We start from the raw sequence: 26,823 nt of genomic DNA on the forward strand, positions 1-26,823 counted from the left end.
CATATGTATACATATATACATATATATATATACATATACATCTATATATAGAAACACATAAACATATATATACATATATACACATATATACACACATATATACACACATACATATATACACATATATACTTATATATACACACATATATACACATATATACATATAAACACACATATATATATACATATATACACACATATACACACATACATACATATATACACATATATGTATACATATATACACTTATATATACACACATATACACATATATATGTATACATATACACATATATACATATATACAAATATATATGTATACATATATACACGTATATACATATATACACATATATACATATTTACACATATAAATGTATACATATATACACTTATATATACACACATATATACATATATACACATGTATACATATATAAAATTATATATGCATATATATAATAGCCACAAAATGTACACGATCATAACTACTCAAAAATCCTGAAAAACTATATATATATAAACATTTTTTTTTTAAATAAGAACGTGACAATATTTAAGGTCAAAATAATGTGTCGTATATTGGACTCGAGTACAGTTGGTGTGTTCCACCACAAGGGGAATGCGAGTGAAATCCAGGAGTGAGCCAGTATAAATAAAAGCCCTGCTGCGCTGGTTTCTATAGTTACAACTGCCAGCCCCACCCGCCCTGGCCATCTTTTATTTCCGTCCGCTCAAGTGAAGAAGCCAAAAGATTCATTTTAGATATTGGAATGAGTGTCCAATCCATCCCTCCCAGTCAAAATGGATTGGACATCTATTGTCTTGAATATTTTTTTTTATTTTGTCAGGTGCCCACCTGTCTGGCCAGCTGATATTTGCGGTATTGCGCCGCGGTGGTGCCGGGACGTGACCTCTGTGCCCTCATATAGTTAGCTCCGCCCCCAGAGTCGGGTGAAGTAAACGCTATTCGTGGGGGCCACATAACTGAAATAGCTCATTTAGTTATTTTAAAAATGCGTCCATTTTAAAAGATTGTTTTGTATTTTTCTAAGCATGAAACTAGCTCATTTAGTTATTAAAATATATATATTTTAAAGTACATTATTTGCAATAGACAGATTTACTTAATGGAAACAGTCAAATATTGCTTTGTATTTTTCTAATGTCAAATTTAAAAAATGTGAAAATAAGCTCATTTAAATTGTACATTTTATTTTTTTATTGAATAAATTTAGAAGTAGATTTTTTTCCAATAAGCAGATTTACATAATGGAAACAGTAAAATATTATTTTGTATTTTTCTACTTTGTATTTCTTTAAAAATATCTCATTTAGTGTTTTTTTAAATGACCTTTTTGTTTTTTTAAAGGAAAACATTTAGAAGTGCATAATTTGCAATGTACAGATTTACTTGACAAAAAAACAGTAAAATTTATTTTTGCATTTTTCTATTTTAAATGTTAAAAAAAACATGAAAATAGCTCATTTATTCACTTTTAAAAAGTACATTATTTACAATAGACAAATTTACTAAATGTAAAAAAAACAATAATCCAGTTGTGCATTTCCCTATTTCGAATTTCAAAACCCCCCACCAAAACCGACATGATTTTCCCTCAAATTCCATCCTTAACATCCAAAAAGCAGAAACTTTAAAAACTGCAATATCATTGAATCCCTTTTAGTCTATTGGAAACTCCTCTCTTGGTTGGAGGAGCACTTTCACAAGTTCCTCCAATAGTCTTTCTTAATTTAGCCATGGGGGCAGTATACTCCCCCTTCCTCCCCCCTCCCCTCCCCCATGCTGACAGGGGGGAGGGTCCAGCAAAGGGTCCCCCGTCTTCAGTTTCATTATTACCTGCACGCCACTCGCAGCGCTCCTCACACTGAGGACGCCGCCGGAGTGAAAACAACTACTACTACTTCATTTTCCCATCTTTACTCAAACTGTGACTCCATTTTTGTTCCTAACCGACTGCCATTTTCAACTCAACATGGCAGCCGGTCTGCAAAGCTGCCTCCTATTGGTCCTGGTGGCTTACCTGGTCCGGTCTGAGCCTTCAAACCAAGTCCGTCTCTACCAATACAACGCAGGACCAGATGAAGACAACGTCCTAATCGCTAACAACGGAATCCGTGTTCCTTTAGGGAAATCCGTCTTTGTGGACCCCCTTAAGGACTTGGTGACTGAAGTCCGGCCTGGGGACCGATGCCACATCACGGTCTTGGACAATGACCCTTTAGCTCAAAGACCAGGGACGCTAACCCCTAAAAAATTCCCTTGTTCCTTCACGGCTGAGCAAGTTAAGTACAGCCATTTTGGCTCTAGAAGCCCTAGTAAGGACCGAGTGAAGATGCAGCTTCGCTACGACACCCCCACGTCTACATTGGTGATCCCCTTAGTTCTGGAGGTAGAGGTGGTCTTCCAGCAACTGGAGATCATCACTAGGAACATGCCCATCATCGTGGAAAAACTCCACGGCGAAAGCAATCCAGTAGACGCGAAAACCTTGGAGTTCTCCTACGAGGACGGCGTCACACAATGCAAGATCGCCGCCCTGGTGGGCGCTGGAGGTTTACCCAGATATGGTAGACTCCTCAACCACCCTAAGGACAGGCAAATGGTGGACTGTGACGACTTTGTGAAGCTGGGAGTCCGCTACCAGCATACGGCAGACTCCGAATCCCCCAATAGGGACTACGTCCCCATGGTGGTAGAACTCCAGGACATCCAAGGGAACGTCATCATCCAGGAACATTTCCAAATCATGGTTCGGATCAAGGAAGGGGCGGAGAATAACGCCCCTAAACCCAGTTTCGTCTCCATGATGATGATGGAGGTGGATCAGTTTGTAATGACGGCCATTACCGGAGACATGTTGGCCGCTGAGGACGCCGAAACCGAAGCTGGGGATTTGATCTTCAACGTAACTTCGCCATTAAGCCCCCGACAGGGCTACATTATCAGCACAGATGACCAAAACGTCCCCATTACGTCCTTCTACCAGCGAGATGTCCAAGATCTGAAAATCGCTTATAAGCCGCCATCGGAAGACTCCCAAGAGGAGAGGATCTTCCAATTGGAGTTGGAAGTCGTGGACTCGGATGGCGCTTCGTCCGAACCCTTCGCTTTTATGATCGTGGTCAAACCCATGAATACCATGGCGCCCGTGGCTACCAAAAACACGGGTCAACTCTTATACGAAGGTCAATCCCGAGCACTGTCCAGCTCGCAGAACTTAGAAATCAGCGATGAGGACAACCTGGAGGACGTAAAGATCTTCGTGGTGGACGGTTTAAAACACGGCGAGCTGAGCATCCTGGGACGCCGCGAGAAATTCTTCACGCCGGCCGACTTGGACGCCGGACGGATCGTATACCAACATGACGGATCCGATACCTACAGTGACAACATCATTTTCCGAATGACGGATGGGCGCCACCAGGTGGAGTTCTTGTTCCCTATCACTATCGTCCCTAGCGATGACGAACCCCCGGTGGTCAACGCCAATACCGGCTTGGTCCTCTACGAAAACGAGATCATGCAAATCTCGCCGTTTATCCTCAGCGCGGCGGATGTGGACTCGGAAGACTCCGCCATCCGATTCGTCCTAGAACCGCCCTTTTCCAACCGGGGGGAGTTCCTACTCCGGCAAGTGGACCCCCCTTCCGAACCCTCCTTGTGGAAGTTCAGCTCGAGCGACGAGATGTTCTGGCGTTTGGCGAGCGATTGGCTTCAACGCGACATCACCGACGGGAAGTTGTTTTACCGCCATGTGGGCGGGCACAGCGCCACCACCGTCATCGAACAGCATAACTTTCGAGTACAGGACGATAACGACCCGCCTAATCAATCTGGTTTGCACTTTTTCACCGTCAAAATCCAACCGGTGGACGACCTACCGCCGGAATTGAGCCCCGGGACCACCCTCCACATGACCGTCCGGGAATACGAACTAACATACTTCAGAAAGTCCTTCCTATCCTACACGGATCTGGACTCTGATGACCGGGATTTGAAGTACACTATCGTAAAACCCCCTCGGGACGCCGATGAAAACAACCCGGTGTCTTTAGGGGACGTGGTCTTGACCGAAGACCCTGATGTAGTCCTTACCGAGTTCACACAGGCTCAAGTGAACCACCACAAGGTGGCCTACAAGCCCCCAGACCAAGAACTCGGGATCACCCCTAAAGTGGCTCAGTTCTCGTTTATCGTAGAGGACGCCTCGGGGAACATGGCGGACGGGTTGTTCACCATTTTCCTACAACCGGTGGACAATAAACCCCCTCTTATCACCAATCCGGGATTGTCCGTCATGGAGGGGGGTTCCTACGTCCTCAACGGCGAAGACCTCCACGCCACGGACGCCGATACGAATGTAGAAGACATTGTCTTCACCGTAAACCAGGTCCCGGGACATGGTCGACTCCAGTACTTGGGTATCGACATGTCCAATGGGGAGACATTTGGTCTAGACGACGTCTCCAATGGACGGATCGCGTATGTCCACAACGGCGAGGAATTCCCGGAAGACATTGTCAAACTGGAAGCCAGTGACGGTTTCCACGAAGTCCCCGTGGACATGAAGATCTCCGTAACCCTGGTGGACGACGAGACCCCCGCCCTGGCACTCCCTTCCGGCGTAGTGGGCGTGTCTATCGACGTTTTGGAGAACGGGGCGGCGGAAATCACCAGCGACGTGATCCGAGGCCGTGACGAAGACACGGACGACCTCATGTTGATGTTCATCGTGGAGGAACCGCCCACATTGGGTGAAATCCTGGTCTACGGCGCCCCCGCCGAGAGGTTCACGCAAGCCGACGTCATCAACGGGGCGGTGGTCTACGTCCACACGTCGGGGGAAATCGGCCCGGTCAAGGCGCACGACTCCTTCAACCTCACGTTGTCCGACTTGTCCGAGCGCTGGGTGGTGGGCGGCGACCAAATCCAGGGGGTGACGGTACGAGTCACTATCCTACCCGTGGACAGCGTCCCGCCCTTGGTCAGCGTGGGGGGACGCTTCATAGTAGTAGAAGGGCAGAAGAACGTCATCACCTTGGACCAGATCCAAGCCGAGGACCTGGACACTGACCTGGGGGACATCCTGTGTACCATCGTTGTCCAACCCACATCCGGCTACGTTGAGAACATCTCCCCGGCTCCCGGTTCGGAGAAATCGCGAGCCGGTATGGCGGTTACGACCTTCGCCGTTAAAGAAATCGCCTTTGGTCACATCTACTACGTCCAGAGTATCCACAAAGGGGTGGAGCCTGTAGAAGACGGCTTCACATTCCGCTGCTCGGATGGCGTCAACTTCTCGGAACGCCATTTCTTCCCGGTGGTGGTGGCGCCGGCCAATGACGAGAAACCGGAAATCTACGTTGGCCAGTTCACCGTCATGGAGGGCATGAGTCTAGTCATCGATACGGACATCCTGAACGGCGCCGATGCCGACGTCCCCGAGGACGACTTGTACTTCGAGGTGGTAGAGACGCCTAAACACGGCGCCGTCCTACAACGACTCGGCGCCGGCGCCGTTTTAGCCGAGAAGTTCGACCTGGAACGTATCCGGGAAGCCTCTGACATCGTCTACGAACATGACGACTCGGAAACCGTAGAGGACAGCTTCGTAATCCGTCTCTCGGACGGGAAAAACTCGGTAGAGAAGAAGGTAGCGGTCACTGTCATTCCGGTTGACGACGAAACGCCCAGAATGGCCATCAACGACGGTCTAGAGGTGGAAATCGGCGAGACAAAAACCCTCGACAACCGAGTCCTAAAAGCCACAGACCTGGACTCTGAGGACACCTCCCTAGCATACATTCTCCGCTACGGTCCGGGTCAGGGCTACCTTCGGCGTATCGCCCAATCAGGACAAATCTTGGGCAACATCACCTTGGGATCCAACTTCACTCAAGACGAAGTAGACCATAATCTAATCCAGTACGTCCATACGGGTCAAGAGGGAATCCGAGACCTTCTAAAATTTGATGTTACTGACGGCGTCAACGCCCTGATTGACCGCTACTTCTACATCACTGTAGGGGGCATCGATGTGGTCTTCCCAGAGGTAGTCAACAAGGGGGTGACCCTTCGGGAAGGCGGTAAGGTCACTTTGACTACAGACCTTCTCAGCACCAGTGATATCAACAGTCCTGACGAGTTTTTGGGTTTTAGCATTACACGAGCCCCCAGTAGGGGGCATCTAGAGTGTACGGACTACCCCGGTGTCCCCATTTCGTCCTTCACTCAACTCCAACTAGCGGGTAACAAGATCTACTACATCCATACGTCGGATGACGAAATGAAGATGGACAGTTTCGAGTTTGAGGTGACGGACGGTTTCAACCCGGTCTTTCGTACCTTCAGGGTTTCCATCACTGACGTGGACAACAAAAAACCGGTCTTAACCGTAGGACAGTTAGCGCTAGAGGAAGGTCAGGTGAAGTTAATCACCCCCTTCGAGTTGACGGCAGAAGACCGGGACACTCCAGACCGTCTACTCCGATTCGTGGTGACGCAAGTCCCAGTCCACGGACAGCTTATATTCAATAACTCCGCCCCCGTGACGTCTTTTAGTAAGCAAGACCTGAATGAAAACTTGATTAGCTACAAGCACGACGGGACGGAGACGTCGGAGGACAGTTTTTCCTTTACGGTGACGGACGGGACGCATACCGACTTCTACGTCTTCCCGGATACGGTTTACGAGACGAGGAAACCGCAAGTGATGTGGATTCGCATCAACACGGTGGACAACGGCGTCCCGCAGATTGTAGTCAACAAGGCGGCGGCTTCGCTTAGGCTCCTCCCATCGGGACACGTGGGATTTCAGATTACCGGGAAGGTCCTGCGAGCCGAGGACAGGGACAGTCGGCAGGACGACTTGAAGTACACGGTGTCTGAAGCACCCCGACATGGGTTTATCGTAAACTTGGCTGGGGGAAATGACAGCATCGACAGCTTTACGCAAGGTATTGGCGCTAGTTGCTCTAGCTTAATGCTAATAGAGGATAGAAGATGGCATTCACTCGCTGAGAGAAATTAGCATTGTTTACAAAAATGTGCATTGCTGATGGGGATTAGCATCACTTACTGAAATTAGCATCACTGATAGAAATTAGCACTACTGACAGGAATTAGCACCGATGACAGAAATTAGCATCACTGACAGAAATTAGCATCACTTACTGAAATTAGCATCACTCACTGAAATTAGCATCACTTCCTGAAATTAGCATCAATGACTGACATTAGCATCGCTGACAAGAATTAGCACCCCTGACACACATTAGCATCGCTGACAGAAATTAGCATTGATGACATAAATTAGCACTAATGACATAAATTAGCATCACTGACATAAATTAGCAACACTGACATAAATTAGCATCACTGACATAAATTAGCACCACAGATAGTCATTAACACTGCTAACAGAAATTAGCACTGCTGACAAATTAGCACCACTGACAGACATTAGCACAGCTAACAGAAATTAGCATCACTGACATAAATTAGCACCACTGGCATAAGTTAGCACCGCTGACAGACATTAGCACCGCTAATAGAAATTAGCACCACTGACACAAATTAGCATTGCTGACACAAATTAGCATCGCTGACAGATATATCGCTTTGCAATTAATATTTGTATCCAAAATCCTCCAATAAAAAATAATAAATATAACGTAAATATATTTTTATCATAATAAAAAACAATCAAAAAAACACTGTAAAAACCCAAAAACCAATTCCCATTCCGAGCTAACCTCCATTTTCCGCCAACAGCCGAAATCAACGACATGAAAATCTGCTACGTCTTATTGGACGGAAGCAACACCACCAGCGACATCTTCTACTTCACAATTGAAGACAACGGTAAGAACCATTCCAAAAATATTTCCCAACACGCCAGTATTTTCTCTTTTTCTTAAAAACATTCCACCAGCATCTCACATTACCATTTTTTGAACTTAGCTGTCCCATCCGGCTTTTACCAGTTACACTATCCTCTCTATATGTTGTAATCCAAACCTTTAAAGTGACATTAATATCCCTCCATAAATGATATGGATTATACATATATAGCACAGGCCGGGCATTAAAAAAAAGCGACAGCTGGTTCTTCTCCATTTCAACCACAGTCCGAACAAAAAAACATATAAATATACATATAAAAAAAGAAATAAATAGTGTTTTATTTGTTTATATATTCTCTATTTTAAAATAAATGACCATATCGACCACATTGTTTTGCATTATGGCATTTTTCCAAGTCTAATTTATGCACATATAAGCCCTACTCTTGATTTAGTGATATTTTTTTAGCTAAAAGTATGGTGTATTACCTAAAGTAGACTAAACTTAAGTTACTTATTATCATCATTTATTGCGAGCTAATAAAAACTAGGCAGCGGACCGGTTTTGGCCCTCGGGCCACAGTTTGGACACCCCGTTATTGACCCAATAAACCTTCCAAAAACCAATAAAAATCAATCACTGGGGGGGTCAATTAGCAATTAGCCCCCGTTTTCTGCTTTGTTTTTTTGGCCTAAGGCCAAAGAACCAAGTCGGATGGACCAGGTGTAGAATTGCACAAAAAAACAGGATAGCAAAAAAAAACAAGAGCTAGATAATTGAGCACCTTAAGCAAATAAACAAGGACATCCGGCAGATAGGAGATAAAAGGGAGGGAGTGGTCGCAAGGACAGGAACGGACGGGAATGGACATGTTGTTGGTCAGAGGGTTTTTTTAGTGGCTAAAGACCCCCAGCTCAAAGATTTGTCAGGTTTGAGAAAATTTGGGGAGATTTTGTGGATTAGCATTGGGATTGGTCGCTCCAATTTTTATGATTTAATCAAATAAGTCTGTCTTAAAATATGGAAATCTTTGGGAAACATTATGATAATGAAATGATTGATGTCCTGTCAGTTTGGAATGTGGGAAAAATGAACAACACAAAAAAATTAACTAGTTCAGATCATCACTAAAATCAAACAAAACTGGTTGTACTGCTCACATGACTTCCTATTATAATGTATCTGTGTACAGTCAACACCCTTTAAGAATGTCGAATTATAAATCGATCTATACAGTATATCAGAAATACTACATGCAATGATTTACCCTTCAAAGTAGTACATTTGTACTCCCTAAAAAATGGAGGTCAAAATTATGAATCTGAGGACGGCTTATACGAGAGAAACTGTCAAATTCAATCATATTAACGCTACAACTTATACAAGAGAAATTGTAAAAATTCAACCATTTTACGACTGCGGCTTATACGAGAGAAATTGTAAAAAAAAAAACTAGCTTAGCAGAAAGTTGAAGGGGGGGGGGGGGGGGTGAGGGGTCCGCGTGGTGTCATGTGATGACGGAAAACTCCAAAAGGAATGCACTTCCTCCCTCTCCGAGCCCATGGATGTACTCTTCCCTGGGGATCTCCTTTCACCCCCCCCCCCCCCCCACTAAAGCTCTCCTAAGGCCACCTTAGGCTGCCATCCATCCTTCTTTCTCATTTGTTCACCTTTTCTTCCCTCTCGCCACGCTCAACTTTCATCCTTTCCTTCTGCGGCCTTGATTTATCAGGGGTGACGCCGGGGTAGGGGATTTATGCCCACCGGGTTATTCTGGGATGTGATCATGTGACCCGACTCGGCAACGAGACGCCGTGTTCGCGTGTCTGTCGTCGTGGGCGATTTTGTATCGTACGGTACATGTTGGGTCTTTTTTTCAGGTTTTTTTGGGCTTCTGTATGTGATTGGTTGCTTGTTGCTAGGTAGATTTCAGTGGCGTTGCTTCCAAGTAAAAAAAAAATGGCCAAATTTTCTATTTTGAGTTTTGTAATAGCAAATATGATTTGTACATTTAAAAAATAATGTAAACAATAATTCCAAATGATTTATTTGCATTTTTTTCAATAATGTTATAGGTCAGTTATATTAAAATAATAATTTATAATTCATTGTTTATTTTGAGTTTCATAATAGCAAGTATGACAATGTAAAAAATGTGTTTTAAAAATAATTTTAAATATTTATTTGCATTTTTTTCAAATAATGACCTTTACTAATATTACAATAATTTATAATAATGTATGTTTTGAGTTTCATAATACCCAAATACTTTAAAAATATATTAATTGTAATTTTTTTAGGCATTTTTTTTAAAAATGACCTTTAAATTTGATAAAAAATAATTTATAGTAATACATATGGCTTAGTAAAAAAATATTTTTATCATTGCTTATATATTCCCATTAATAAAAACTAATTAATTTAGTTCATTTAAAAATTATTAAATTACTGATTAATTAAACAAAAAATGTCAAATAAGTCGCTGCAAATGATTATATATAAATAACACTTTTTCCCTGGCCCCAAGTTTGAGACCCCACCCATGCTACATTAGCCACCGCTAGCGAAAACATGATAATTTTACAAAAAATGTCATTGGTGGTGCAAAGGTCACAAGTTAAGACGCACTTGAACACCGCAGGCTACGCGGCGCTCTCCATACGTATCGATGGCGAGGGGCGCGGTGACACCCAATGCCGCCACCGCCACGGCAAAAAAAACTGTCACGTATACAGAAAGGTGAGACACTTGAACCCAAAGAACCACAGCCACCAAAATTATCCATTGGACAACTAATTTTGCCTTCCTGACTCGTGGGAATTTGTTCATTCTGGCAAAATACCACAAAAGAAGTCACGGGAAAAAAGGGAGGAACTCCTCTAGGGACCCCCCACCCCCCAAAACCGGCCTTACCCACAAAAACACGGCCCACCCACACTGCGGGGGTGTTGAGTACAGCTGTCACTCTATATTGTAATTACGTTGGACCGGGACCAACGATTTGCTGATTTTCCGGACTTGAGGCCTCCTGTTGCTAGGCAGACTTGGTGGGGCGACATTAAATGTGCCCCTCAGATTCACATTATATACCAGGGTCGTTATGGCGATGATTAATTGTGTTCTTTCACTTTGCATAAAGGCGCGGTTTCGTTTTTTTGAATTTTTACCCTGCGACATTGACGACAAAAAACGAACATTCAAAAATTAGCATTTTTATCGGGCAAAATGAGGCCATTTTATAAAATGTTTTTTTCTTATAAAACAAGTATTTTTTTCATGTAAAAGTTTGCAAAAAAATTATTCATTATTTTCCTTGAAAAATATTTTTTTACTGAAGAATTGGCACACATGAATAAATGGACTTACCTTTTGTAAAAAAATAAAAATAAAATCATGTTAAATAGTTTTTAACCTCCAAAAACATTTGCCTACTACTAAAAAAAAAATCATTAAAAAAAAAAACATATAATTTGCATGAACTATACATAAATGGACTTACCTTTTGTATAAAAAATACACTTTTCATTTGAAATTGTCATTTTTTTGCCCACCTAAAAACATTTGCCTACTACTGTAAAATGATACCTTTTTTTTAAATACTATTTTCCTTTAAAATCATTTTTCCTCTAGAATAAAATATCATAAATGGCCTTACCTTTTGTAAAACGATGCCTTTTTCTTCATGTCAAATTGTCTTTTTCCTCATCCAAAAACTTTTCCTCCAAATGTATAAAATGATACATTTCCCCCTGTAAAACAAAAATAAATCATACAAATTATTGTAAAACACTGTCCCCATACTCAACAATACAATAAAAAATAATAATTAAAATCAAGACTTATTCACCGAAAACTTAGGTTTTGCTTTTTGTCCATTAAATATATACCTTTTTGCCAATAAAAATTGTATATTTTAAAAAAGACAGGTTCCCACAAAAAAACAACTACCGTATTATCTGGACTATAAGTCGCACCAGCCAAAAAGTGCATCATTAAGTCGGAAAAAAAAACATAAGTCACACTGGAGTATAAGTCGCATTTTTTGGGGGAAAATGTATTTACGAGTGCAACTTGATTATTAAATTGATTTTACATAACTACTAAGACAGTGTTTCCGCTGTCAGTGCGGGCAGCCAGGCGCAACTAAAAGCAGGCCATTGGAGTCGACCCCCACCTAACCTGGCTGAGCCAAAGACGGCGCTGACCGTGACCTCTTTCAACATCAAACGCAGAAAGTCACTCCACTGGCCCGTCTTTTCTTTTCTTTTTCATTCCCGCGGGGCCTAATCATCCATCTTAAATCTCTGGCGTTCCGTGGCCCTAAGCCATTACATCAGTGAGTTAAGACGCTTTTTTCGCTTTGTGTTCCCAACATTTTCACAAGGCACACCGCCATCGGAAAATATTTCCATTTAAAACCACATCATAATAACATAACAATATACAGTAATCCCTCAAATATCACAGGTTTAACTATCCTATCATATATGTGTACATATTAAACTGCAATGTTATTGAGACACAAATAGAGAGGAAGCACAAGGATGTTTTAGCCAATCAGAATGCAGAAAACAATGCACCATGCAAATCTGTGTAGTAGCAAAACTGTGAAAAGTAAACCTCGTTATAGTGAGGGATCACTGTATATAATAATATAAAAATATAAAATGTATATGATAATGAAATGCAATGATATAAAATACAAAAAATATATAATAATAAAATATACAATATATACAATATTAAAATACACTGATATAAAATACAAAACACAATAATTATAAAAATATAAAATACTAAAAAATCTAATAATAAAAATATAAAATACAAAAGAATCTAATAATAAAAATATAAAATATTAAAATATCTAATAATAAAAATATAAAATCCCAAAAAAATGTAATAATAAAAATAGAAAAAACTAAAAAATCTAATAATAAAAATATAAAATTCAAAAAAATCTAATAATAAAATATAAAATCCAAAAAAATCTAATAATAAAAATATAAAATATATACAATAACAAAAATAAATCACTAAAATGAAACAATTTTAAAATACAAAAAAATAATAACAACAATATAGAATTGTTCTCACTCAGAATCAAATAAACCAATTGAATGTCACCAAAAATTAATCCCCAATGTAAAACTTTTAAATCTCTTGATTTTACGACTTTATTACCCAATATTCTATATATTCCTTTAAAATACTGACCTAAATCTTTGAACAAAGCATCGCTACCTCACTCAAAAAAAACAGTCCGCCAAACGTATCCCCTCTGCAAAGTCCAGCCTTCCTGACGCCAGATAAGGAAAACCTATGGCGTCCTCGGGTTACCCACACAAAACCCCCTTTTATAGCCCGGGTTTACGCCTGGACGAGTTCGCGTGCTAGCTCACGGATCATTTCCCATGTTTTTTTGTTTTTTATTCCAGGCGGAAACAAACTCAAGCCTCAACCCTTCCGCCTTAACTGGTCCTGGATTTCCCTGGAGACCGACTACTACCAGGTGGACGAAGACGCCAAGTTCCTGGAAGTGACCTTGAAACGTCGGGGGTACTTGGGGGAGACTTCCTTTGTCAGTAAGTGGCGCCACCTGTCTTTCTAAGTCCTGTCAGAAGCCGGGTCTTGACTCAAACGACCGTCCCCCGTCCCCTAGGCATCGCCACCGAGGACGGGAGCGCCAAGAAGGACAAAGACTTCCGTGGGAAATCCCAAAAGCAGGTCCAGTTCAACCCGGGTCAGACTAGTGCGTCCTGGAAGGTGAAGATCTTCACCGACCGGGAGTTCGAAACGTCCGAGAGCTTCCAGATTCAGTTGTCCGACCCAGTCATGGCCGTCCTGGAGTTCCCGGACGTGGCTACCGTGGAAATTGTGGACCCGGGAGATGGTAAATCTCGAATTCTAGCCCTAATGTTATCGTATTTTCACCATGTTAGCTTCATTTTTTAGCTATCTTTAATATAATATAAAACAAATTACAATTAAGGTCGAAACTCAAAAACAACTCCATTGGAAATTAAACAACTTTGTCCAATCGGCAAAACAATTCCATAATCAAGTGAAAAAGCGTCATAATTTATGAGAATATATCACACTGGATCAGAAATTTTTTAAACGTCCTTCTAGGTCTGCATTCTAGGGTAAAGGTCAGTCCTATCTTCCAGAAAACGAGAACTCGGTGACATGTTACGATCCCGAGCTCGCCCCAGACAAATTGAAGAAGCTTTCATACAAATATGATTAAATACACACACATATATATAATAATATCACAGAATTAATCCAAAACACGACAATAAGGCACACTTAAAAGTCTTAAATTTTCTCCAAAATAGACAGGGCGCCTTATAATCCAGTGTGCTTTAAATATGGGGAAAAAAAATAAAATGTGTCATTCATTGACAATGCGCCTTTAAATGTGGTGCACATTATTGTCTTGAAAATACGGTAAATCGGATTTTCAATTGAAAATGTCTTCACTTTTTGGAAAAAAAACTACAGAATCGACTGTATTCATCCCTCAATCCGAGTTCCAAATCGAAGAAGACATCGGAGAACTCCTGATTCCAGTCCGAAGATCCGGAGACGCCAGTCATGAACTTATGGTCATCTGCTCCACCCAACAAGGTGACATCATCACCAAACCGACTAACCTTGCTATCGACGGCTAACAATTCCTGTCTTTTGTCCCAGGTACGGCTACGGGAACCACGCCCACCTCTGTGTTGTCCTACTCGGACTACATCACGAGACCAGAGGACCACACCAGCGTCCTGCGATTTGATCAAGACGAGTACGAAAAGACCTGCCGGATTATCATCATCGACGACTCGCTGTACGAGGACGATGAGAGCTTCAACGTCACCCTCAGCGTGCCTATGGGGGGCCGGGTGGGCGGCACCTTCCCTGTCGCCAAGGTCACCATCTTGGCAGACGCTAATGACGGTAAGATGTCCATCTGTCTTTTGGAACTAGATTTATGACTGCTTTTTTGGATAGAATGACTGAAAACAACAATATTTGCATAATAAATGCATCATTTAGACCACATGTGTCAAAGTGGCGGCCCAAGGGCCAAATCTGGTCCGCCGCCTCATTTTTTGTGGCCCGGGAAAGTCAATCATGAGTGCTGACTTTTTTGTTTTTGGATCAAATTAAAATGAAGAGTATAGATTTATATTACATTTCCTGATTTTCCCCCTTTTAAATCAATAATTGTCATTTTTTAATCCATTTTTTTTTCTGTGTTTTTAGTTCAAAAATCATTTTGTAAAATCTAAAAATATATTTAAAAAAATCTAAAATTAATTTTGTTTTAGCTCTATAAAAAACGGAATATTCAGGGTTTTTAATCCAGTTCTTTTAATCCATTTATTAAAAAAAAAATACTATATCTAAAATGGTCCACGGAGTAAACGCATCATACTTTTGCTGGTGAAAAGCCCCCCTCTCAAAGACCCCCAGTTGACGTTAGCTAGCATGTTAGCCAAAGCCGACTTAAGCGCCTAACCTATTCTTATCTTGTTCCCACATGCTCAAAGGCCGTGAAAGCGGTAGCAGGGCAATAACACAAAGACATGAGGGAATGGAAATAATCAGCCATTTGCTCACAACACCTTTTGGGTTCATTCGTCGTGTCTGGATCTTAAAATAGCAAAACGGGAGCTTGAAAGGATTAGCCGCATTCTCATGCTCATCGCTCATGTCGCCCAATGAAAAAGCTTTTTAAGGTTGACCGCCATTGTCTCTTTTTAAAACATACACGTGTCTTTATACTCTTCACTTTAATTTGATCCTAAAACAAAAAGTCGTAATTTACTTTCCCGGGCCGCACAAAATGATGCGTCGGGCCAGATTTGGCCCCCGGGCCACCACTTTGACACCAGTGCCATAGTCCTTACAAATGATCTTTTATCAAGTAAACACTTTAAACACAAACTACTAGATGCCAATATATAAACAAAGTAAATTGCACAATTCATCATTCTGATTGACAGTTTTCCTCTTAAATGACAACTTTTTAATAAATCTGTAAAAAACATGGATGGTTTTTTTACGTGTATAAATTAAGCTTTTAGCGTTTGCGCTATTTCGACTCAAGTGGGGAACCTTACAAATCTACAAAGCTTGTCAGTGCGAAAAATTTATACACAAGTGAAGAGAGATGAATTGATGTTCTCGCGGTTGGAATTCCATAAGCCCCTCCCCTTTCGTCCTAGTCGCCAATTAGCTCTTCTATCATCGGTACGCGGGATTAACGGCGCTAACACGTGTTAAGTCACCTGGTGGACTTTCTACAGGTGCTTCAAAAAGTGTTTTTTTTTTAGTGAATTCCAAAACTACTCATACACTATAAAAAATGTAGACCAAGATATAATATTTGTTTAAAATTGGATTAAAAGAACTAAATCTTCAATTTTTTTCATACATTTAGAACAATGTTTATTTGAGCTTAGTATATTTAGTAGTAGAAAATGTCTTTTTAAAGTTATGTTCAATATTAAAGTATAAAACAGAAAATATTTAAAAATATTTATTCTTAGATGAAATGCTTTTTGAACCTGTATTAAACAAAAATTGCAATTTTTGATTCAAAATAGGCGAAATCAAGGAATTTAATATACATCTATACTCATAAAATGATGTGGCGGGCCAGATTTGGCCCATGGGCCGCCATTTTGACACCTGTGATGTATACTTCTATTTCCTACGCGCCTACAGAGCCGTCGTTGTACTTTGGGGAGCCCGAGTACTCAATGGACGAGAGTTCTGGGTACGTGGAGGTCAAAGTATGGCGGACTGGCACCGATCTATCCAAGACGGCCACCGTGACCGTTCGTTCCAGGAAGAGTGAACCGGTCTCGGCTGAAGGTACAATTCCCTGCAACGTTGGCTTGCCAAACTAGACCTTAGTCCCACATTTTGGACCCGTTTGCAGCCGGCCTGGACTACGTGGGCATCAGCCGCAACCTGGACTTCGCCCCCGGGGTAACCATGCAGACGTTCCGAGTAACCATCTTGGACGACCTGGGTCAACCCGAACTGGAAGGACCCGAGACCTTCGATCTGGTCCTCAGGATGCCAATGGACGCTGTGTTGGGGGAACCAAGCAAGACCACCATTACCATTGATGACACACTCACAGACGGTAGGGTCCGGATAGCCAGTCTACGTATTGTATTTTCACGACTATAAGGCGCACTTAAAAGTCTGACATTTTCTCCAAAATAGACAGTGCGCCTTATAATCCAGTGCGCCTTATATATGGAAAAAACAGAAAACCAAAAAACGAAAAACCACCACTGTCGGATATTAAAAAAAACACAAAACCCTGAACTGAAACAATACTGTTAAATATGCAGATCAGCCATCTTAGTTTACAACATCTTCCATCATATAGCTCCTCCCCCACTGCAAGATTTTATACCAAAAAAATCCAAAACGTCAACAATGGCTGGCTCTAGAGGTGACTGTGTACTTAGTGAGTGCTTCATACCTGGAAGTCAATAACAATTACCCTATTTTCACCACTATAAGGCGCACTTAAAAGTCTTAAATTTTCTCCAAAATAGACAGTGCGCCTTATATATGGAAAAAATGTCATTCATTAAGGGTGAGCCTTATAATGCGGTGCGCCTTCGGTACTCTGGATTCTTACTTCTTGGTGTAACGGTCTTAAAACCCTCTTGTGGTTTCAGTGCCAAAGTTCCAGTTCAAGGAGGGAAGCTATAAAGTAGACGAAGCCGACGGGGAGGTCAAGGCGTGGGTGTACCGTAGCGGAGACGCCGGGATCGGGTCTACGGTGCGATGCTACACCAGACAGGGAACGGCTCAGGTTATGATGGACTACAGTGAAAGACCCAACACCAATGCATCCATCATCGAGTTCTTGCCAGGTCTGGAACTTAGTCCAGGAGTCGACTAGTTTCAAAACAAGCTAGCAAAATTGTGTTTGCGTAGGGGAGACGGAGAAAGCTTGCACAGTCCAGCTGGAGGACGACTCGATTCACGAGGAAGACGAAGAGTTCCGTCTGGTGTTGGGGACGCCGAAGAGCAAGTCGCCTTACGGGGCCAGACTCGGGGACCGGAAGGAAGCCACTATCAAAATAACCGATACTAAAGATAGTAGGTCTTTGGACTTGGGATGTAGACCTTGGAAACCTCAACCTGGACAGCTGGATTTGAGTTTAAGTCTGGTTTTTGTTCCAGAACCAATCATTCGCTTCTCTGAGATCAAGTTCAGCGTGCGAGAGCCGCAAGTTAAAGGGGAGGCGGCCTACGTCAAGATCCCCGTTCTGAGGACGGGGGACGCCTCCAAGATGTCGGTGGTGAGGGTGCACACCAAGGACGGCTCGGCGACTTCTGGGGAGGATTACAACCCGTTGTCGGAAGGTAGGAGCGTGCGGTTAGCTGTTTTCTGGTGTTATGTTAGATTTCGGGTCGATTCCAGAATGCCGTTTGTGGGAAATGCTTGGGTATTTAAGTTAACTAGTATTTACTTAGAGGGGTTCTAATGGAAATGGACGATATTTTAGGACAAAAAAACTTTCTTAGGAGCAAGTATGACTTTTTGCATGGTAACATAACATAAATAAATTGAAATTAACGTGGATTACGATGCAGACACTCAAAAATAAGTTAAATCTAACCTTACACTAGACTTAATTCTAATTTTGTTTTAAAGTTTGATACCTTTCTATTGGCTCTATTGGCCCCGCCTCCATTCTCACTTTCAGATGCAACCTATCGAGTGTTGTTTGCTTTTATGTTGCCTTCAAAAAAATCCCAAAATAATGTACACAAATGTCCTCAAAATAGGATAACGCACGACAACTTACTGAAAATTAGTATATACTCCTCTCGTATTAGCGAACAAGCTCCGCCCTTCTACACTGACTCACAAGGAAAAAAAACACTGTAAAAAGTAAATTTACAAGAAATAGCACTAGTGGTGGGTCACTATAATGAAAAATTGACAGTTTATAATCCTCAATCACACACTATTTACTTGTATTTTAAATATTTACTTTAAATAAGTGCCCTAAATAAAAAAAGTCAAGGGACCACTACTGAAATAATGTCCCAAAATGTCCTTTTGCTTATTTCCCATAGACGTGGAGTTCAAAGAGGGCGACCGAGAGCATTTTGTGGAGATTGAGATCCTTTACGACGGCCTGAGGGAGATGAGGGAAGCCTTTACGGTCCACATGAAGCCAGATGACAACATGGTGGCCGAGATACAGGTGACAAACGGACAAACGGACGGATGGCGCTTAGCTACAAACATGCAGAAATAGCCCGGCAACAGCTGCCATTGCTGTCAGCGCGCCGGAACTACTACGCCTTATAAAAAGCTTTGGAATGAGGCAGGAGGTGGGCTGGACCCACCGCTCGGTTAACTTTAGATGGGAGCTAAAAACAGATTGGAAGGCAGCACCCACCAAATTGTGGGCCATGTCCCATTCAAGGCTTTAAAATGGATAAAACGTGGGAGACTTCAAATGTCATCAAAAATTCAGGTCATCCCGTTATCCTTAGTTCGGACAGTTGTTGAAAAAAGACTGGGCTGGTTTGTCTAGAGCACTGGTGTCAAAGTGGCGGCTCGGGGGCTAAATCTGGTCCGACACATCATTTTGTGTGGTCCGGAAAAGTCAATCTTGAGTCTGACTTTCTGTTTTAGGATCAAATGAAAATGGAGAGTATAGATGTATCTTAAATGTCCTGATTTTCCCACTTTTACATCAATAATTGTCATTTTTAACCAATTTTCTGTGTTTTTAGTTCAAAAATTATCTTGTAAAATCTTAAAATATATTTAAAAAAAGCTAAATTAAACATTGTTTCAGATCTATAAAAAACGGAATATTCAGGGCTTTTAATTCAGTTCATTTAATCCATTTATTACAAAAAAAACTAAATATTCTGTCTAAAATGGTCCAGCAAACCAACCCGAGTTTTACACCCCTCGATCTAGATGAACAAAGCCATCGTCTACATCGAGGAAATGGACAGCGTGGCGGACGTGACATTCCCCGCCGTACCCCACGTGGTTTCCCTCCTGGCCTACGACGACACATCCAAGACTCAAGACCACCCCTACCCGGTCAACGGCTATCCTGTGGTGTGCGTAACGGTAAGTGTGGCCTTCCCCCAACTCTCAAGTCAAGACACGACCTAGTCCTTCTCGTTCTTGCAGGCCTGCAACCCCAAAAACCACGACTTCGACAAAACCGGTTCCATCTGCTCTGCGGAGAACATCAACGACACCCTGACCCATTACCGCTGGTTGGTCAGCGCCCCTACCGGCTCTGACGGAGTGACCAGTCCAATGAGGGAGGTGGACACCAACACCTTCTTCACCAACACCAAATCCATCACTTTGGATTCTATCTACTTCCAAGCGGGCTCCAGAGTCCAATGCGCCGCCAGAGCCTTCACTTCCAACGGGGACGCCGGTCTTGAGCTTTCCAGTGCCATTGTTGTGATCAGTAGGCAGGAAGGTAAACAAATCGCCTGAAGAATCGACAGTAATCCCTCAAATATGGCGGGTAAAATAGACCAGACAAGACCGTAATTATCGAAAAATCCCAAAGTAGTTGTGTAGTTAGTTTTTCTTGATTGTTCTTAGTAGCAAGAATGGCTTCTGCTTAAAATTTACAGTATGGATTTTTACATTTTTTATGAACTTTAAAAAAATAATATTAATAATTAATAGTAGGGAAAAAAAATAGTAAATTTGGGATTACTGTAGTCCTACAGCGAGATTCCATTCACCCTTCTTAACATCACTACAGGTATGTGTCAACCACGCATCCAAGGCACCGTTGGAGCAGAACCATTTTCTGCAAAAATCCGCTACACTGGCCCAGACGACCCGGATTTCCCCAACCTCATTAAGCTGACCATCAACATGCCCCACATGGACGGTGAATGAACACCCTAACATCACTCTGACTTACAAAATCCACTACCAACTTGAATCAGTCCTTCTCAACACCCAAACTTCCAACAGGTATGCTACCAGTAATCTCCACAAGACCCCTGTCCAACTTTGAGCTAACCCTCAGCCCGGACGGCACCCGGGTTGGCAACCACCGCTGCTCCAACTTGCTGGACTTCAACGAGATCCAGACCGGCCACGGTTTCATCACCGACACCACCAAGAACCCGGAGATCATCGGCGAAACGTCCCCCTACCAATACAGCAGTGATATGCGCTCTTCCAACTCGCTACGCTTCTACCGGAACCTCAACCTGGAGGCCTGTCTTTGGGAGTTCACCAGCTACTACGACATGTCGGAATTGCTCAATGACTGTGGCGGCTCCATCGCCACGGACGGTCAGGTAGGCAAAAACCACAAACAGGACGTTAAGTAGGACCTCCATTAACCAATGACCAATCCTCTGGCTGCCAAGAGTCCCAAAGAACCCTAAACCGTCTTCAGTCCTTCACTTTTCAGACTATCAAATCCATTGTGTTACCAGGTGCTCAACTTGGTCCAGTCCTACGTCACCCTCCGCGTGCCCCTCTTCGTGTCCTACGTTTTCCACTCCCCGGTGGCCGTGGGTGGCTGGCAGCACTTTGACCTTCAATCGGAACTCAAGCTCACATTCGTGTACGACACTGCAATTCTCTGGCAGGATGGCGTCGGTAGTCCACCTGAGTCGGAACTACAAGGTAAGATCTGATCCTCGTGGGGATTCACGACATCCAGAAAGAGTTATTGACATATTTTTTTGCAGGAGCTGTGTACCCGACCAGCATGCGCATTAACGAGGAGGGCAGACTGGTGGTTAACTTTAAGACCGAGGCTCGATTCAGGGGACAGTTTGTTATGACGCACCCAGGTAAGGCCCATCCTCAGTGGTCAATCTGCATGACATATCTAAAATCTGAAATCCCAATGGAATCCAGACCAAAACCAATCTGAGACTAGTGTCTTGATCAAGATTACCAACACAGACCAAGACATATTTAAAAGCTGAAATCCTAAAGAAGGAATCCAGACCAAGACATATCTAAAATCTGAAATCCTAAAGAGGGAATCTAGACCAAAAGCCAACTGAGTCCAAGACCTGAGACCCAAGAAGACCTTGTAAATGTGGTCTGGAATGCTAATGCTAACAACGCAGACAAGAAACATGTGTTTTGATCAAAATCACCAGCACAAACCAAAACTTATCTAAAACCTGAAATCCCAAACAAGGAATCCAGACTAAAACCCATCTGAGACAAAGTCCAAACCTTCTAAATGTTGTCTGGAATGCTAATGCTAACTACACATTTAAAAAAACAAGTATTTTGATCAAGATCACCATCACAAACCAAGACCTATCCAAAAACTAGTAATCCCAAAGAAGTAATCCAGACCAAAACCCAACTGACAGAGTCTAAGACCTTCTAAAAGTGTTCTAAAACCAAGACCAATCTCCATTGAACAACACCACTCCTCCTTGAATTACCCTACATCCTTCCTAAAGTTTATTTCTGGACTTCCACACTTGTGTGGCAAAGACTAAAGAGACTTTCCGGCATGAAAAGGACCAGGTGTCACGGGGTCAAATGTCAGCTAGCGTTTACAGTCCAAGAGGCCAAAACAATATAAAAGGTCAAGTTATAAATACGAGTCCTTTAAAGTTTTGCACCTCTTACCTTTTAGCCACCAGCGTGTTTTCCATGGTGATATGCGCCGACCACCCGGGATTGACGTTCACTTTGGCCCTGGTCAGGACCGAGCCCACCCACAATCAGCCCATGCAACAGTGGAGTTTTGTTTCCGATTTTGCCGTGAGTACCGAAATGTCCTTCACAAAACTTGGGGTCTTGGACTGTGTACTGTACAGAACTTGACCAATTTGCCGACTATACAGGTACGGGATTACTCTGGAACCTACACAGTGAAGCTGGTCCCTTGTATAGCGTCCCCTAATGGCGAGTTTAGCATCCCACCCGTGTGTCACCCGAGAGAACCTCTGACTTTCGATATGGACATTCGCTTCCAACAGGTGGACATCCTCAATTCTTCTAATCTTAATCTAGAGCTGGGCAATATGACAAAAAGTGTAATCACGATTAAAAAAAAGTATTAGTTGATATTGATAACACAATATATAAGAATAACTATTTTTATTATCAATTTTAAAACTTTCAAATTCTGTCAAAAAGTATATAAATAACTTTTGAACTTATTAAAAATCAAAGTTACTGTTATCTTTGTAAGAGAATATGAAATACAATAATTTTTAAAAGTATTGTTGCCGTTCTACTGTGAAATAAAGATAAGAATACTCCCTCCATACACTATGAAAATTAATAAATAATAGAACCTGCAGAATTTTGACAGGAATCTTTATTTTTTATAAAATCTGGGTCGTCTTGGTGCTGTCCTGCATCTCAAAATCATTTACTTTGACTGTGTTAGTCCTTTTACCTTAATGGTCTTGTGTTAGCCCCTATTGCTAACAGGCTAAAAACATGTTTTCCCCATCATTCTCTTCTTAATCTAGAACTAGCATTCATCTCACAACAGCGCCCCCATTATCTGTGGTGGTAGGATGGTGTAACTACAGTTTAAAATTATATTTTTTTTTTCTCGAAAGCTTTTAATAATAAACAAACAAAAAAATCACGATAATGATCATTATCGCCCAGCTCTACCTTGACCCCTCCCTTGGTCTCCATTAGCCTAACCTAAATCCCTTGCAGGTGAGCGACCCTGTAGCGGCGGAGTTCAGCCTCAACACGCAAATGTTCCTCCTATCCAAGAGGGAGCTGTGGTTATCCGATGGCTCCATGGGCTTTGGGGAAGGGTCCGATGCGGCTTTCTCAGAAGGTACAACACCGCCTTCTCCTGGATGGCGATAAGATTGCGGCTAACCACTAACTGACCCCCTGTAGGCTCGTCCATCTATGGCAGAGTGATGGTGGACCCGGTCCAGAACCTGGGCGATTCTTTCTCCTGCAGCATCGAGAAAGTCTTCCTGTGCACTGGCGCCGACGGCTACGTTCCAAAATACAATCCCACCAATAGGGAGTATGGTTGCCTGGCAGATTCCCCATCTCTACTCTACCGGTTTAAGATCTTGGTAAGTACTTGATTGTGGTCTTTCCAGAGTACTAGGTCATAGTTTCCATTTCATCCAATCCAGAAGGTTGTTATGTCTTCCAATAAGGCTGCCAAAATTAATTGATATTTTTTTGGGTCTTCTCAATGTTTTGATGGAATTACTGGGTCACTACAGGGCAAGTTTTTTTGTCCAAAAAATAAAGACCACTAGTGAGAAACACTAAACACAAAAGTTTAAAAGAGATAATATTTATTGTATGTATTTTTTGGAGTATAATGTAAGGAAAGCATTTTTAAAGCTGAAATTACATACAAAAATCAGTTTAACTAGCATTTTTTTTTTTTCAGGACCGGGCCCAACCGGAAACTCAAGCGACGGCCTTTGGCGACGTTGCCTTCGAGGCCACGTTGGCTTATGATACAGAAGGTGCTCTTGCTTTGGTCAAACAACCAGGATCTGATGGCTTCACCCTATCCTCAAGTCCTTTATTCCAGGTACAGGCTTCTTACTAGCTTTTCTCATACTTTGGGAGTACTTAAAGTTTTTTCCAAGTACTTTTGACCTTCCCAAGACAGTGATTGACCTCTGAACGTGTGCCATCCGACCATCCCTGTGTTAAAATATTTTGTAAATGTTTTTGGTACACTATTTACATCGACTACAGCCCGGAATAGTAACCCAAAATTACTAGTATTAGTGCAACAACGTTTATAGCAAACTACTTTGTTTCAACATGTCCAAATTAGATTCCCAGCACCATCATAAGAAATACAGCATATTATTAATAAGTATCTACCAGTAAAACCAGTCCAAGTTTTGTTAGAAACCAATATTTACGTTTTTTTGTGAAATTTCACCCAAAAGTATGAGTAGTACATATATACTCAATTGTGCTATGTCAGTATTTTCCCTTTAAGACAGTGAAATTACATGAAACCGCTTTAACATAGCACTGCTTTAGCAAGTTAATAATTCCTTTAACAATTAATAGTATTTAAGTCTCCTAACTGACGTTAAGGGTTAACAATAGCAGGAAAACACGCTACATGTCAATAACACACAGCCATTGGCGTTATATCGGCCAGTTCAATGCTAATGCTAACAAGGCAGACAAGAAACACATTGTACCGTTAAATCAAGTGATGCTTGGAAGAATATGACTTAGCGACACATTAGAATATTTAAAAATAAGGTTACTCACAGTTAGTAGGGATTTAGGATGATATGGAATTAGCTGAAAAGTCGACTTTGTACAGGCGTCCAAATAGGTAAAGGATACAGGAAGAGAGACCCAGCGGAAAAGGCCAATTTAGGATGGACACCTGCAGCTGTGGATAAAAAGTTACTTTTTCGGTGATTGGAACCGCGTTTGCCCCCTGGTGGCATGATTTGTAACTACATTCAATGAATTTGATTACACTGGAATGAACGACTGTTATAATACAAATACAATGAGATGAAAGCTTAACCAGCAATATAATTAATTAAAAAAACAATAAATAACAAAAAATAAGCATTAATAAATAAGGAGTCACATAATAAGTAGGGAAATGCACAAATAAGACAAAAATTACCAATAAATAAAAAAATAAGACAATTATAATACAATAAAATCAATAAATAAGTAGTATTATGAGTGAAAATGGACGTTTTTTTTGTCTCTTCCGGGTTTTTTGTTGTTATTAACATTTTCTAAAAAGCACTTTTATCTCACACTTAGGTTGCCGCCGGCCGGGAGTGGTACATCCACACCATCTACACCGTCCAATCCAGAGAAAACGCCCACCGCGGAAAACGTAGCACGAACAACCTCCACCACACCCTATCCGACGCCCAAGTACCACGACACCGGCGCGCCGCTCCCACGGGAGCCCGGGACATCGGCGAGGACAACGACCGCGGCACCAACATCCAACACATCGCCTTGGAGCGCGGCGACCGCGTAGCAGTCAGCCAACGCCGGCCTTGGTTTTCCAGCCCGGAACGCGAACCCGCATTGGAGCGTCCCCTAGTGGGGAGATCCGGCGGGGAGAACTCCGACAGCGTGACCTTACCCTTGATCATCGGTACGGTGGGCCTCTTCGTCTTGGCTTGCCTGATCGCCGTGGTAGTAGTGGCGTTGGTACGGCGCCGAAAGAAGGAAAAGCAGCAGTTGCCGCCCTACGCCACTTCATCGTCCACCGCCTATAATCGGGGACCACCCCGGTGGGGGGGCTCGGATAATTCCGAGGTCTAGAGGCGGTTTCACCCACCATTATCACCGCCATCTATTGACTATGGTTGTCTTTACCACCACTGTGCCTTCATTTCCCAACCTGAAAAGCACTACATAAAAACAGTCCACAAAATAGTGTTGCGCACCCGCACAAAACCCGCATTTTTTAATTTTTTAAAAAAAATATACAAAAGTTTTTCGCTTTTGGGTACTAAATAACTGCATACTTAAACACTAGTCTCGGTAATTAAGGAAAAATATTAGCGAACAAAGTAGCTAGCACGTCACAACTCCCTCGGGCCTACGTGGGTTTTTTCCGGGTACTCCAGTTTCAACCCACATCCCAACATGCATACTAAGCTATTTAACACATTAAATTGCCCCTACCTACAAGTGAGGGTGTTTATCCTATTGGAAAAGGGGAGAAATGGCGGCCATCTTGAGACAGGCAAGTGTTATTGTTTTTAGCATTAGCCGCTACGGATGCCTGTGTTTTGATGCAGTATCCTAGCTCCGCCCACAATTACTTTTGGTAGCGAAGTAACAATAAAACTGAAAAAAAAAATAACAATTTGAAAAATGAGGACTGACTACTCTTACAATTAAGCTCCGCCCACAAGGAACTACAAATAGGCAAATTTTCAAATGGAACAGCTGTTCAAT

The 26,823-nt window shown here is 42.2% G+C and overlaps 1 protein-coding gene across 1 annotated transcript; it reads left to right on the top strand.

Moving 5' to 3' along the window:
- The first annotated feature begins 1,998 nt into the window (after window positions 1–1,998).
- Window positions 1,999–26,356, top strand: frem3 (Fras1 related extracellular matrix 3). The gene is made up of 24 exons (XM_077718576.1): window positions 1,999–6,982; window positions 7,800–7,889; window positions 13,310–13,456; window positions 13,534–13,764; window positions 14,379–14,504; window positions 14,571–14,822; window positions 16,599–16,748; window positions 16,816–17,025; window positions 17,576–17,773; window positions 17,838–18,002; window positions 18,087–18,269; window positions 18,990–19,120; window positions 19,852–20,010; window positions 20,074–20,377; window positions 20,672–20,803; window positions 20,890–21,221; window positions 21,363–21,555; window positions 21,621–21,725; window positions 22,538–22,665; window positions 22,749–22,883; window positions 23,584–23,710; window positions 23,776–23,963; window positions 24,293–24,439; window positions 25,666–26,356. The coding sequence occupies exons 1-24, from the start codon at window positions 1,999–2,001 to the stop codon at window positions 26,179–26,181; spliced, it is 9,333 nt and encodes a 3,110-aa protein (XP_077574702.1). The 3' UTR covers window positions 26,182–26,356.
- Window positions 26,357–26,823: the final 467 nt, after the last annotated feature.

The sequence above is a fragment of the Stigmatopora nigra genome, chromosome 6, assembly GCF_051989575.1.
Source record: "Stigmatopora nigra isolate UIUO_SnigA chromosome 6, RoL_Snig_1.1, whole genome shotgun sequence".
NCBI classification, from domain to species: Eukaryota; Metazoa; Chordata; class Actinopteri; order Syngnathiformes; family Syngnathidae; genus Stigmatopora; species Stigmatopora nigra.